At 38.9% G+C, this 13,203-nt stretch overlaps 1 protein-coding gene across 1 annotated transcript; it reads right to left on the reverse strand.

Moving 5' to 3' along the window:
• Positions 1-38: 38 nt before the first annotated feature.
• Positions 39-12,544, reverse strand: PCID2 (PCI domain containing 2). Its single transcript, XM_027640337.1, has 14 exons — positions 12,387-12,544; positions 10,803-10,892; positions 10,128-10,201; positions 9,364-9,429; positions 8,792-8,833; positions 8,263-8,317; positions 6,583-6,686; positions 5,769-5,844; positions 5,507-5,648; positions 4,318-4,418; positions 2,188-2,261; positions 1,901-2,026; positions 1,616-1,739; positions 39-631 (listed from the first exon to the last, which is right to left on the reverse strand). Exons 1-14 carry the CDS (start codon positions 12,420-12,422, stop codon positions 542-544), a joined length of 1,200 nt encoding a protein of 399 aa, XP_027496138.1. The 5' UTR covers positions 12,423-12,544; the 3' UTR covers positions 39-541.
• Between the last annotated feature and the right edge of the window lie 659 nt (positions 12,545-13,203).

A 13,203-nucleotide genomic window follows, 5' to 3' on the forward strand; every position in this document is an offset into this window, starting at 1 on the left:
TTTACTTGAACCTGTAAGTATTACTGACACAGTAAAGCTTTTGGTGTCAAGCACTTCTCTAGTTTTTAGAGAAAGCTTGAAGAGAATATTTAATACCAGCAAGATTATCAAAGAGACTTAAAAAAAATGGAAACCATGTAAGGAAACATTATTTCCATTCTGAAGAATGGATTAACACGAGTAATAAAGGCTGACACTTCTCTCTGAAAGATAAATGCAAAAATAGTAACACAAAGTACTTTATAAAAACTTTTAAGTAATTTGTGAGTAATTTGGAATGCTTTGCTTTATTTCTTCATGAAATACTTGGAATTATCTAGAAAGCCTGTGGAAATTATTATTTAAAAGTTAGCATTTCATTCCAACGCACTTTGTAACACTGGCAGTCTTGGTCCTTCTGGGAAAGGAGCCACAAACAGTTCCTGGTATTCCAGTTCTGGACATGAACCAGGCAATTTACAGTGTCCTTGGGGTGATTAGGAGCAGTCCCACTGGACAAGCCGAGTACCTGGGAAGCACTTGCATGGATAAGATGCAATACTCAACACACCGTTGACAGTGGAGGAAATGGGTTCTGCTTACTGACCACAAGCTTCTGATGCTGGTGGGATATGTAGCCTTTAATGTGACCCTGGCAGAAGGAGAAAAAGGGAGCATTAGTACGGGTAGCTGGTAACACAAGGCCTGTAACCTAGTCAAATACCTATAACCTAACCATAGCAGTGTGTGTATGCTCAATCACCGCTGCACTACTGAACCTAATATCTATAAGGGTCCAATTTATGTCAACTCAGAGAGTAAGCAGAAAGTTGGAACCATCCCTGTGTTTGGGTACAACCTACCCTCTCAGTTTGAGAGCCTCTTGTCAGGGCACCCTATTGGTCTGCTTACATTATCTTGAAGAGACACAGTTTTACAGAAGTGTTTCTAAATTTACTCTTTGTTCACTTTAAAATGAGGATTTTAATCAATTAGTATTCCACACCTAATAAAGTAAATTACACAGTACTTCTTTTTCAAACATTGTGCTGCAACACTGAAAGAAATCTTCCAGTGACCTACACCACATCACATAATCTGTTTCAGAAAGAGAGATGTGTTTCGTTTTTTTGCTGACATCGCAGTGCTGCTCCAAAACCTCTGATTTAATACAAATCTTTACATTTCAAGCCTTTATCTGTTCATAAGTAGTTGAAATCCCCTTAGAGTAAAAGACAAAATGTGGAACAAACCCAAAGAAATCTGACTTTATTTTTTTCTAATGTTAGAAGGTCAAGAGTCTCCTACTTCAAATGCAGAACAAATCCTTTTTGGTCCCAGTTAAAATGTTTGTATTTTTAAATCAATATTTATGCATATATAGAAAAAATGGCAGTACCAGATTTGTAATGTAAAATTCAATTTTAACTGATTCCTGCAAAAAAAAAGGCAGGAACTAGAGGAAGTCCTCAGGGTAAATGAAAACATTTGACTTTGAGCACAAGCGAATCAACTGTTTTACACAAGAAAATGTGGGATTACTGATGTGGTGTTTGTAATAAACTTTTATTCTCTGTCCAATATTTTTTACTGCCTCATGTCTGGAAGGACCACACAACAAGTGGTCAGCACATACCATGTATATAAGGTTAGCTAAAATGCACTGGACTTCATCAATATCAACATCCTCTACTTGCATGAACTTCAGGGCAATCAGAAAGGCATCTAGAGATAGCTGATGGGTTTTGAGTAGTAAATATCTGAAAGACACAACAGAACAAATGTGTGATTGAAAAATACTTAAAAATTCTGGTTCTTAAAAAATAGCCTTTCTACAATAAATTCACTTCAAGAGGAAGTCAGGTCTCTCAGAGGGAACTAAGGACCAAATATAACCAAATATAGGTTTTGTTATGCTTACACTTTCTTAAAGAGATTTCTGTATGTGATGATTTTCAGCTTCTCAAGGATAAGAAAGATTCCACATCGAATAAAGAAGGTCTCATGCTTTGTCAGAGCATCATTCAGTAGGAGAAGATTGCCTTCACTGCAAGGATGAATAAATGAAAAAATAAGGTCTCACCCAAACGAGAAAAGAAATTCTCTGACTTGGTAGGAATATGCATCCCCTGCCTTCCTCAATGATCCCAAATAAATACCTTTTACTTAATACTTTTTGAACACAAAGCAATAAAACAGGCATCATACCTCACAGACTTTGTTACTTCAGCAAACTGCATAAGGTCATACTTTTTTAAGAGCTGAACTGTTGGCATATGGCCCTGAAAAATAAATGGTTTCCAAGTTTTCCAGGGTAAAGTCAAATGCATTTTAAATAGAATCTAATAAGCTACAAAAAATTTGTGAAGAGAAAAAGACAAATGTTTAGCCACTTTTTTATGCTACAGAATAAGCAAATAAAAGTATTTGTAAGACAACCTCCTTGTCCCTGTCAAACACTTTGTAGCTCAACTCACAATAACTACTGATTTATCATGATTTAGGGAGCCTTCATACTTAGCATTAAGAAACAGCTATCAAATGTGTAAAATCAAGATCCCATGCCATGAGGCCTACGCAGATTCAAATTTTATGTCATGACTGTATGATCTAATCTGCAAACAGAAGAACTGTGGAAATACCAAGCATTCCCAAGGGAATACAAACAGTGCTGCAGCACTGTCAAATGCCAGCTCAGTCTGTAGCAGATTTTATTCTCTCTGCCTCCATGTGGAAATAAAAATGTCCTCTCAAAAAACAAGCACCACCACCAACCTCCTTTCCCCCCTCCAAAAAAAAAAAGAGAGAGAGAGAGAGGAAATGTTAAATTTAAAGAAACAAAATTAATTCTCCTTGCTGAATCAGGTAAGACTGAACCATCTACACTATCAAAAGGAAACTTTGGTTTTTCCCTGTGCACAACAAAGATCAGATTGCACATTGACTTGGTCAGACTTTAAATTTAGTTACATCACGCTATGCTGTTGGTAACTCCTTTCCTGGATGGAGGATTAGCTGAGAGCAGACCTCAGCTGCATGTTTACTTGAGAGCTGCTAGGAATTAAAAAAAAACAACATCCAAACTATTTTAGTACAGTTTAAGGTTAGTGTTAATGTTTAGGCTCTGATTTAAAAAAAGTAACTGTGCAAACAGTGACCTTTATCTAGTTTCTTTAGTGGCTCTTGTACATTAGAACTGCTCCAGAAAAGCCACAGTAATTCTAAGCACTACCAAACCCACCAGTTTAAGGTACCCAGTCAGGACTGTGACAGTTTTTAGGAGGACTGTTAGTTTTCCTTTATCAACCCTACCATTGATTGATCTGAAAGTAACCAATAACAAAGTCAATAAATAAAAAACGGAAAAGAGAAGCCAATTATCATACCCATTATGCTTCCCCTTTACCCACTGGACACAGCAAGGGACTGGAAAGAGAGCATTGAATGGAAAAGGGAGAGTAGTCACAAATAGACTGTGGAACTCAAAAGAGGCAGGTGATAACATTACCCATGGGTAACTTTCATAACAGGGCTGGGAAGAGGAAACTCTAAAGTCTAATTCTTGTCCCCTCGGTTACACTGAATTAATTGTTAGCATAATTGCACTAATTCAGGGATAGACAAATATTAACACAGCACATGGGAAAGGACAGGAACAAGAAACAGATGTGTTTCATTCTTTTAACAGAAATACAAAATGATCAGATACTAACCAGTCTTCAGTGATTTTTCCAAAACCAAAATGCTCTACCTCATGACCCTTCTGACATGGGCAAATATACGAAGTGCAAATAGAAAACTCAAAGATAGGCTGTGGCAAACCCCTCTCAACAGTCCTCACCCATCTGTTTGCACATCCTCCTTTCTTCCACTAGGTGAAAGATCAATTTATCCTAGTGAATTCACATATTCCCGTGTGAATGTGCTCGTCTGTGCAGCTGATCACCAGAGATGCACACTGCTACATGACAGAAGTTACACCGCTAAGTGCTTCTCCAAAGAACTCAAAGATATCTTTCTTACAGAAGTATCATCAGATTGTACCTTCAGGAGGGGTGGGAGGAACGGGTTGGTTTTGTTAAGGTGGGCTGGGGAGGGATTTGTTTGTTTGTTTGGCTGTGTTTCCACCCTCCATTTCTCCTTTTCTGTTTTGCTGTAAATGAAAGCTCAACGTTTTTTGTCCTCAAACAACAAAGTGTGCATGTGCTGGCTCTTACAGGGGTAAAACATAGCCTCTGAATTCCAGTAAGGGAAAACCAAGAACAATACTGAGCATCAGGTTTATTACCTGTGTGTGTCCCCTTCCTCCCCTTATCTAGAAGAGTAACATCTACTCACCAACAACATTTTTACCGGCAGCAGGTAGATCAAAATCATTCTTTTATTCTTCTGGCTTGATCGGTGACAGTGCTCAAAGGCAAATGACAGATACTCTTCAGCTGCAGACACAAATGCAAGCACCAGTAACATGAGTCAACAGCAAAAACGGATTAAAACTGTAACTCAAATTCTGTGCTCAATTTCCACCTCTAGCTTGAACATGACATTTGAAATTACATAAAAAATAATCACACTAATCAAAATACATGAAGAAAGATTGGAGATTCACACAAAATACAGAGTATTACCAGAAAAGTAAGTTCTCCTTCATAAAGTCAAAGAAAACTTGCCAAGGTCTGGATGTCAGACATAACAGCTACAAGTAATATTGGAATTTTCAGCTCATTTCTGTAATATTATTGTGCTCCTATTACAGGAGCAGAGAATCTCAAGAAGTGCTGATGATACAGCACTCTATTTTCTAAATTCAGATTAGGTTCTTCAGTGGGTGAAAGCTGCATGCAATGCACACATCTGCTGAACTGCAGAAATGTGCCAGCAAGACCACACAGCATAACACCACGAAAATCTCTCAGCAATTTCCAATAACAGATAAAAATGATAAGCCTGACAGGCAGAAGACAGTGTTAAGAGTAAGAAAACCAGCTCCAGAAGAGATTTTGGTCAGAGGCTTCAGTTAATGATGAAGTTGTACACCTTACCTCTAGAACCATTTCTATTAGTGAAATCTACTAGAAATTTATGAAAAGCAGTTTCTACATCTTCCAAAATCAAAGCACTGAGCAACTAATATCTGCATTACAGTTTGCTGAAGATTTCCTACATGGCACACAGCAACATGAAGAGGACAAAAGAGCTGCAAAGCCTCCTTTGTGAAACCTTTTACAAACCTATTCTTCTGGATGCTCATACATTTTGTAATGCACACACATAATGCATAAGACTACAGGGAATCTCACTGAACTTCATGCAAATATTTTAAAACTGGACATATACTACAATTAGAAGTGTCACATAATCTCATCTCTGTTCTGAGTCAGTCTGTGGGCCTTGTACCTTTCAGCATGACTTTCCTTTAATCCATGCAAACACAACTGCATCTTCTACTCATGTTTTGAGTCACATACAACATCAGATTTCACACCAAGCAGAAAGACTTCCTATGTGTCTTACTGGCACACAGTACCTTGCTTAAAGTCACTGTCAAACATGGCTTTGCGTCCAACATAATATTTGTATGTGACTCGCTGTGCCATACTATATTCGTCCTTCAGATTTGAGCTGTCAATTGCTCTAATTAAGGGCTTACATAGATGGAGTTTGTTGATCTGTTAAAAAAAAAAACACATTTTGCTTAGAGAGTGTAGATAAATAGCATCATATAAAAAGGGGTGGGTTTGACTTAGAGTATGAAATACAGAACACATCTTACCAGACTTGAACCCTACCTTAAAATAAATTTTAAACAGCTGATTAACAAGAAACAACATGCCCCACTTTTTGGAGTCTTCAATGCCTGCTCGACTGTCAAAAGCAAAAAGAAAAAATCTACTAGTACGGAACCCTTTAAGAAAATAACTATTTTGTCTTTATAGTAAATTCACTTAATAGATATTTTATGGATTTTTAGCATAAACATAGGTGTCTGAAAATAAAAGTCACTGCCACATTCCTTAAACTTTTTATAGACATACCAGCATTGTTAAAACAGAACATGTGTTTCCATATAAATACCTCTGCTACATTTTTTCTCAATGCCATGAAAAGGTGTCATGCAAAGTACTATCCATCTGCATGAGGGCTCTTACTCTAGTCTGCAGGTAACACATACACTAGCACAGCAGTGACTTATAATATTTGAGATGAAAGGTTGGGAAAAAAAGCATTTTTACACTTCAGAAGTGTTAAAACTGCAAAGACTGGAGACCAAAGTTTTCATCTTTTATTAGGCTTTTCCATCTAAGCCTAATGGAGCAAATTTCACAATTGAACAGGGCACAAAAGCACTAATCACCTTTTCTGAGAAACAGGGACATAATCAGTCCCTCTCAACAACATCTGCTGGGAATGCAGCCTGAAGTGAGGGCTCTCCATTTCTAGTCAATAGTCAAGAGAGAACAGACTAAAAATTACAGGAAACAAGACTCAGAAGTCTTTATTCTTACCCATACATGGCCTTAGTAAGTGGGAAAAGCTAAAGTAAAGTTCATTAAGCTCTTAACAATTTCGTAGGGCAAGTTCTATAGAGGGTCTTTCACTTACGTGTCACTGGCACAGACTCGGAAACAGCTCATCAGTAGTTCTGCTGCTTTTTCCAACATGTCACCAACCTTGCTCTTCCCTTTCTTCACAAGCTGTTGATCTGCCTAGAATTACACAGCAAGAAACAATATGTAATTCTACATCCTTGTTTGCTGGGTTGCAAACAATTTGGTTCCTTAATATAGCATTTTATAAAGTATTATAGCAATAGATTTGTCATGCCTGCTATCTCCCAAATCTAGAAGGCAACCAGGCTCACAGAATAAAAGGAAACACTTGGAGAGGCTCCTGAACATGTCCCAAATCTAATGCACAGGGGGACAGTCCTTTGAAAATACGCAAGTCTCAGAAACCTAAATTCAGGTTCAATACCTGAACTGGAGCATTAAAACTTCAACTCAAGTTTACAAAGACCAAGAGCCTGGAAAAAAATTACGGAGTTTGAGTTTTAGAATTCCTTATTCAGTTTCTCTCCACGGCCATGAAGACTAGATTTTATTTCTAAACCATATGCAAAATTTTCCAGTAGTAACACACAATACTGAGACCTGAGACTTCCAGAAGAAACATAGAACCTGTTACAGCAGCAAGAGAAAAAAAAAGAATTCAGTTGTCAATGCATGGAAAAGATCCATGCACTGACTAATGCAGAACTTCAACAGAAAAAACATAGCAAGTAGGTATTTATTACTTTTTAAAACGTTTTATTATAGTGCTTGCATTCTCACTAGCTGAAACATAAAGAAAAGAAATGGAAATGCATCCTCTGCTACAGAAGTCTTCTCTGCATCCACATTCTTTGAATATACTACAGTTAGAAGACAGAGTCCAAATACTTCCAGTATGACTGATTCAACATTCCCCTTTCTCATGTATCTCAGATATATGGATTTGTCTCATTCAGACTGAGACAAATTGTTACAGAGCAGTCACACACACAAAAAATATTCTCTGTGAAAGCATGCCACATGTGTGGTTTCGTGGGTAAGAGTGATAAGAGCACAAGAGAGTTCTGAGTGGATATTATCATAAAAACTCTAACCTAACTTGAACTTTAGCTTCACCTCTTCAGGTAAAGTGACTAGGAGCAAATCACAACTCTGCCACTTACCTTGGCCTAGCAGTTCTCAGTAGACCTCTACACAAGCTACTTCAATTCACCAGCACAAGAAAAATAATGTAAATTTGGGGATTATTTGCATGTCAGCAGTTGTATAGCTCAGAAAGGGCTCCAATGAGCATCAAAAGCAGCTCGAAAAGGGGAAAGGAGCAGAAACTCCCCTCTTCAGATGTGGTGAATGGTTAGATTAGCTCAGTTGTCTGTGATATCTGCATTCGTATAAATATTTCCACCAAATCCCACGGATAACACGTGGAAATAGTGAATTGTGACATATGCTACTCAATAAAGAAAGTACTCAATCCCTTCTTAAGTTCTAAGCAATTGCTAGGAGTTGCATGCAGGTCCTCAGAACCCCTCTAGTTCAAGCTGCAAATGAGAGATGGACAGACTGAGCAACCTCATTTTTCAATAGGACTGGATGAATTTAGTTTGTCAACAATATCCTAAATAATGAGTTAAAGAACAAAATTAGGCTGTGCAATAAAGTCTAGAAAAATTTCCATTGTAGAAATACCAAACAGGTAAAAGCAATGAGGTTGTTAGTCAGATCTACTTACATTATTAGCAAAAATTCGAAGATCAAGGGCTACAGCATACATAATAGGTAAGGCCCTGAAAAAGTAAAACACAATATACTTAGTATATGCAAATCATACAATAAGTAAAACATGAGAAAAAAGCAATTTTTTTGTTAGTTGATCATAAAATCAGAAAGTATACATTAATCTTTAAATAAAGATGGATGCATTTTTTAAAAGGAAAGTTCTTCAAGTTCTCAGCATTTTATTAATCTACACTGCAATTATTATTTCTAAAGCCTATTCTCATGTGACTTTTTAAAATACCAACTCCCTTTGAACAATCTCTTCACGTGTTCACTTAGGGACCATTCTACCTAATTAGGTGCAGATGTTTAGTTTTCACACTTTTGAACATAAAAACTCAAACATGCAGCAAAAGCAATTAGGTTGGATTTAAGCATCACTAGGGATAAATAAAAATTATAGCCATAATTTTATTTGACTACTACAGTATCAGACGGAAAAGACGAGTCTAGTTTCTAGTAGCTTTCTATGATGTACTCACCAATTTTCTTCTTTATGTGCCTGAAATGCTCGCAGGAAAGATGTAATATATTCAGGAGAATTTAAAATGCCATGACATGAAGCACATATTTAAGAAACAGCAGTGGAATAGTACCATATATTACTACATGAAAGACTAGAAACCAAAAAAGTATCAAGTAGTTGAGGAGTCAGGATGCAAAGACACATTATGGAAGAACGTGAGCACAGCCAAGCATTCCTTCATGTGGCAGCAGCAGCAAGAAACACTGGCCAGAGATAAGATAGAAGCTTCTTTATCATTATTTTCCCCTCTAGCCAAGTACAAAGTGCAAGGTATATTAATGATTTGAGGGTCTTCTATACTCTGGGAGAAATTAATTTTCTATTTGAGAGCCAAGTGACAGACTCCTTCTTAGCGCTACAGAAAGTTGAAAGAAGAGCGTATCTGGATTTCCTCGCTTAGGGACCTAAGCAGCTGAAGTAGAAGCAAATCACATTCTATTAGATTTTTAGAAGGCATAAGGAGAACTTTTTCTACAAGAAGACAGAGTTAATCTGAAAACAATATACAAGAGTTATGGAAAAGGATATTGGACAATAACTGTCTGGCATTTGTATGCTTCTATAAAATCATGGTTTCCAACAGCATAAGTACACCTGTCAAAGAAAAGGTGCATTAGTGCATCAGAAAATACATGTAAAACAAATATTTCTTTTTGTCTCTTAATAGGCATAAAGTTTTATAGTTTATTTAAGAGACACAGAAATGTGATTAGAATGTTCCTAACAAAATGGCACAAGTATTTTAACAGAGCACTAAGCTTGATAATTGTAGAAAACTGATCCAAGAGATGGGTGAGGATTTGCTTTATTAAGCTAATGCTTACTGAAATGGTCAACAAGATTAGATAAAAAACAAAAATCCAAGACTGTTGAAAGAGAACTAAAGACTGTGTTAATGCAATTTTTTTTTAAATAAAAGTCTCACAGAATTACTTAGGTACTACAGCTGTCTTAAGAGTACTTTTATGACTAAAATTCCCTTTTAAAAATGTTTCTCTTATTTATTTCATTGAAAATTCTTATGCAGCTAGTGCATACAGAGCAAGGGAAACACTGAAACCAAAGCTGTGCCAAAGGCTATATGCAGATGACTGCCAGGTTCACAGAGCAAACTTTATACGGAGAGGAGAAAGTCTTTATTTCCTGCAGCTCTTGTATTATTTTTAAGAATAATAAATACCAAGTTTCCAGATGTAAGCCCTTTAAAATAGGTAAGTAAACTTAAGGATATCTCCTTCCCCATCCCTGCTGGATGCCTCACAACTGACTTTACATTCCAGGCCCATCTTTACCTTAAGTGGGCTGAAAACATTTCATCATATGGTGGCTCCAAAACTTGTTGACACTTCTCCTCTGGAGATGGAAGCTAAGTATAGAATAAAACAAAACATTAAAGGAATATCCAATGCACCAGAAACAGAGTGTCATATGGATATTTTGTTGTGGCAGTTTTCACAGAATCACAGAACTGTTAGGGTTGGAAGGGACCTCTGGAGACCATCTGGTATCATGGCATCTATCAGAATCTTAAGTTATATTAAAAATCACATTCAGTGCAATGAATTGCTACTGTGCATTCTGTCTCCAGAACCTGATCAGAGCCAGCCTTAAGTAAAAGCATTTGAAATGCACAGATCACAAACACCAGACCCTTCCTTTCCAGTGCTTTTTTTCTCTATAGTCACTTCCACTCTGTCATGTTAATTACTAATGTAGACCTGGTGAGAAAGGACTTTCAAGACTGTACCTATCCAGAACACTAAGAACCATTCATGAAACAAAATAATTAAAAAAAAAAGAAATATAGAATATTCCTGTAAGAAGAAAAGAGAAGCAAAACTACAAGGGGATCCTGCTCTGGTCTATGAAACAGGTTTCTGAGATTTATCTCCAAGTGAAAGGAACCCACATAGAAAGCTAGGAAAACTGAAAGCAGAGCAAAAGAAAGATCAAAACTAGATTCTCACCTGTAGTCTTGGGTTTGCTACATGTGGATGTTTAAATGATACTAATTCTGCACAAAATTGTCCATCTCTGCTGTCAATGGCTTCTTGTACCTACCAAGTAAACAGCCTCATTACAGAATAAAATCCAGCAACACGCACACAATATATTTACACAACTACAGAAGCCACCTTCTTGTTACCACTGTTCATCCTCATTCATATCAACTCAAATCTGAGTTTTTAAAAAGTTTAAAACTGAATGAGTAATTTTGTATTTTCAATACACCTGTTTTCAAAAAGGTTCCAGAGAAAAGACAAGGTGAACACTATTGTGTTTTTTTCCTTATTTGTAGGCCGCAAGCAAACCAGAGGATCCCCACACAACGTACATGGGCTTAGCATTGTGAAACAGCACTTGTGAGCCATATTCCAGTTGGACTCATGGGCATCAAACACAGATGTGAAGTTACAATCTTTGAGTAATGCTTTAAAATAAAGTCAGGCAGACTTAAGATGTAGATATCATTCAAAAGCAATATCTGATATTAGACTGGCATCTATACAGAACACTTCTGAAATCTGTTAAGACTGTCAATGTTATATTCTGTGGGAGAATGGTTTAATTCTGCTTCCTGCTAAAGATAACTCCTTGTAAACATTAGTCTGCCTGAACAGTTTATTGTGACATCAAAGTGGAAATTTCTTTACTTGTGGAAGTAGTTTTAGATATTACTTCTTCTGAGTTCATTTCCCACTGCTCGTGCTTTATTTGTCATATTTTTGTGTCCCAATATGGAAAAAAATTTTTTTTGCTGTATGGAAATATATATCAAATGGAAAAAAATGGGAAAAAATTATAGACTAAAATATCAGCAAAAGAGGGAAAATCCGCTGCTTGAACTCTTGCAAAAATTGGCAGTGATTTTTTCCTTCAGGAAAAGGAAGAGCTAATTTTGTAGGGTTTAAATAGTTTTTTCCTATTAAATATTCAATGTACTGTCCACTGGACAAGATGCTGACTTTTCAGAGCAGATCCTTGTCCAGAGTGATCTCAAGATGCTCCATTTTTGGAGACTAAAACCCAAACAATTGCTCTCTTTTTCTGCCCTTCACTTAACTGACTTGACTGATGTCAGGTGCAGTAAGATAACAATGATGAGAATGCAATGGTCCCGAAAGAACCAGCAGGAGTGGACACTGAAAGCTTGACACTGACAATTAAGTCCAGATGGTGTCCCTGTGATTCTGCTCCCGGTTCTCCATCCTCCCTGCCGTACATTCGGTGTCTCCGCATTTCTGATCTTAAATCCCTGTTTCTCGAATCCCTGAGCTGCTCCTGTTCCTGCACTCTCTCACCATCCCTCGTGTCGAGGCAGGGATAAGTTACCTCGCTATCCATTACACCAGAAACCATCACACCTTTCGGGCATTCCAGGTACAGGCCCTCGGCACTCAGACGGCGTGTGTGAAGAAATATATTTCTTCACCACATCGCTCGTTCTATTTCTAAAACAAGACAACCCATTTACAGTAACGCATTTACACCCACATACTCAGCGCCCGCTAATTAATTTAAAAAAAAAAATCAGAAAAAATCTGGCTTACTTGCTGCAAATACTGATTTATGGTGATGTGCGCCATTGAACCGTAAGCAGGCAAGGCAAGAGTCCCAACTCCCTGTCACCCTCCGGGTCCCCGGCTCGGCGCTTCCCGGAACTCCCCTCCCGCTTCCGGCACCCGTCGAGGCGGGTCACGTGACAGCCGCCCGACTCCACCCCCCAATCGCAGCTCTCACGCTCTGCCCCGCCCACAGCGTGGCGGGGGGGCGCGGCTTGGCCCCGGTAGCCAATGGGAAAGCGCGGTGGGCGGGGCAGAGGGGGCACGTCAGTGATAAGCCTCGTGCGCTGGGACGCGCAGTGCGTTCAGCGGTGCGTGGGTGGTGTTTATTTCTGTGGGCAGCGGCAGGGCCTCCCTGCTCGCCCATGTTGCGTTGGCTCGTAAAGGTGGCGGGCGATGCCCTTCCGTGAGCCCCGTGTGACAGGACCCCATTGGCAGGAGACCCCAATGCCCGGTAGAACGCGGGGGCTGGAGCGCCCTCCCATCCCTCCTCGCTGGCTGCGCTGCCGGGAGCCGAGCTGCCCGCGGGGAGCGCTACGTGGGGGTTTCGCTGAACTTGGGTCAAAAAAGTTGAATGGAGCTTTTAACTCTTGAAAAGGCGGCTCCTAAAGGCACTAACGCTATGGAGGCGTGTAAGACAAGGACACGCTCCATGCCCGGGCAGGCTGGACTCGGTTGTCTGAGCTGGGCTGGAGGGAGCCGGTGAGCAGGGTTGCTTGGACGGGATGCGCGGCTGCTCTTTTGGTCCTGCTCCGGCTGCCCCTCGGCGGCTACCAGCAGGCATACCCGGGAGAAGAAGCAGGGG

The sequence above is a fragment of the Corapipo altera genome, unplaced genomic scaffold (assembly GCF_003945725.1).
Source record: "Corapipo altera isolate COAL_440 unplaced genomic scaffold, ASM394572v1 0, whole genome shotgun sequence".
In the NCBI taxonomy this organism is placed as follows: Eukaryota; Metazoa; Chordata; class Aves; order Passeriformes; family Pipridae; genus Corapipo; species Corapipo altera.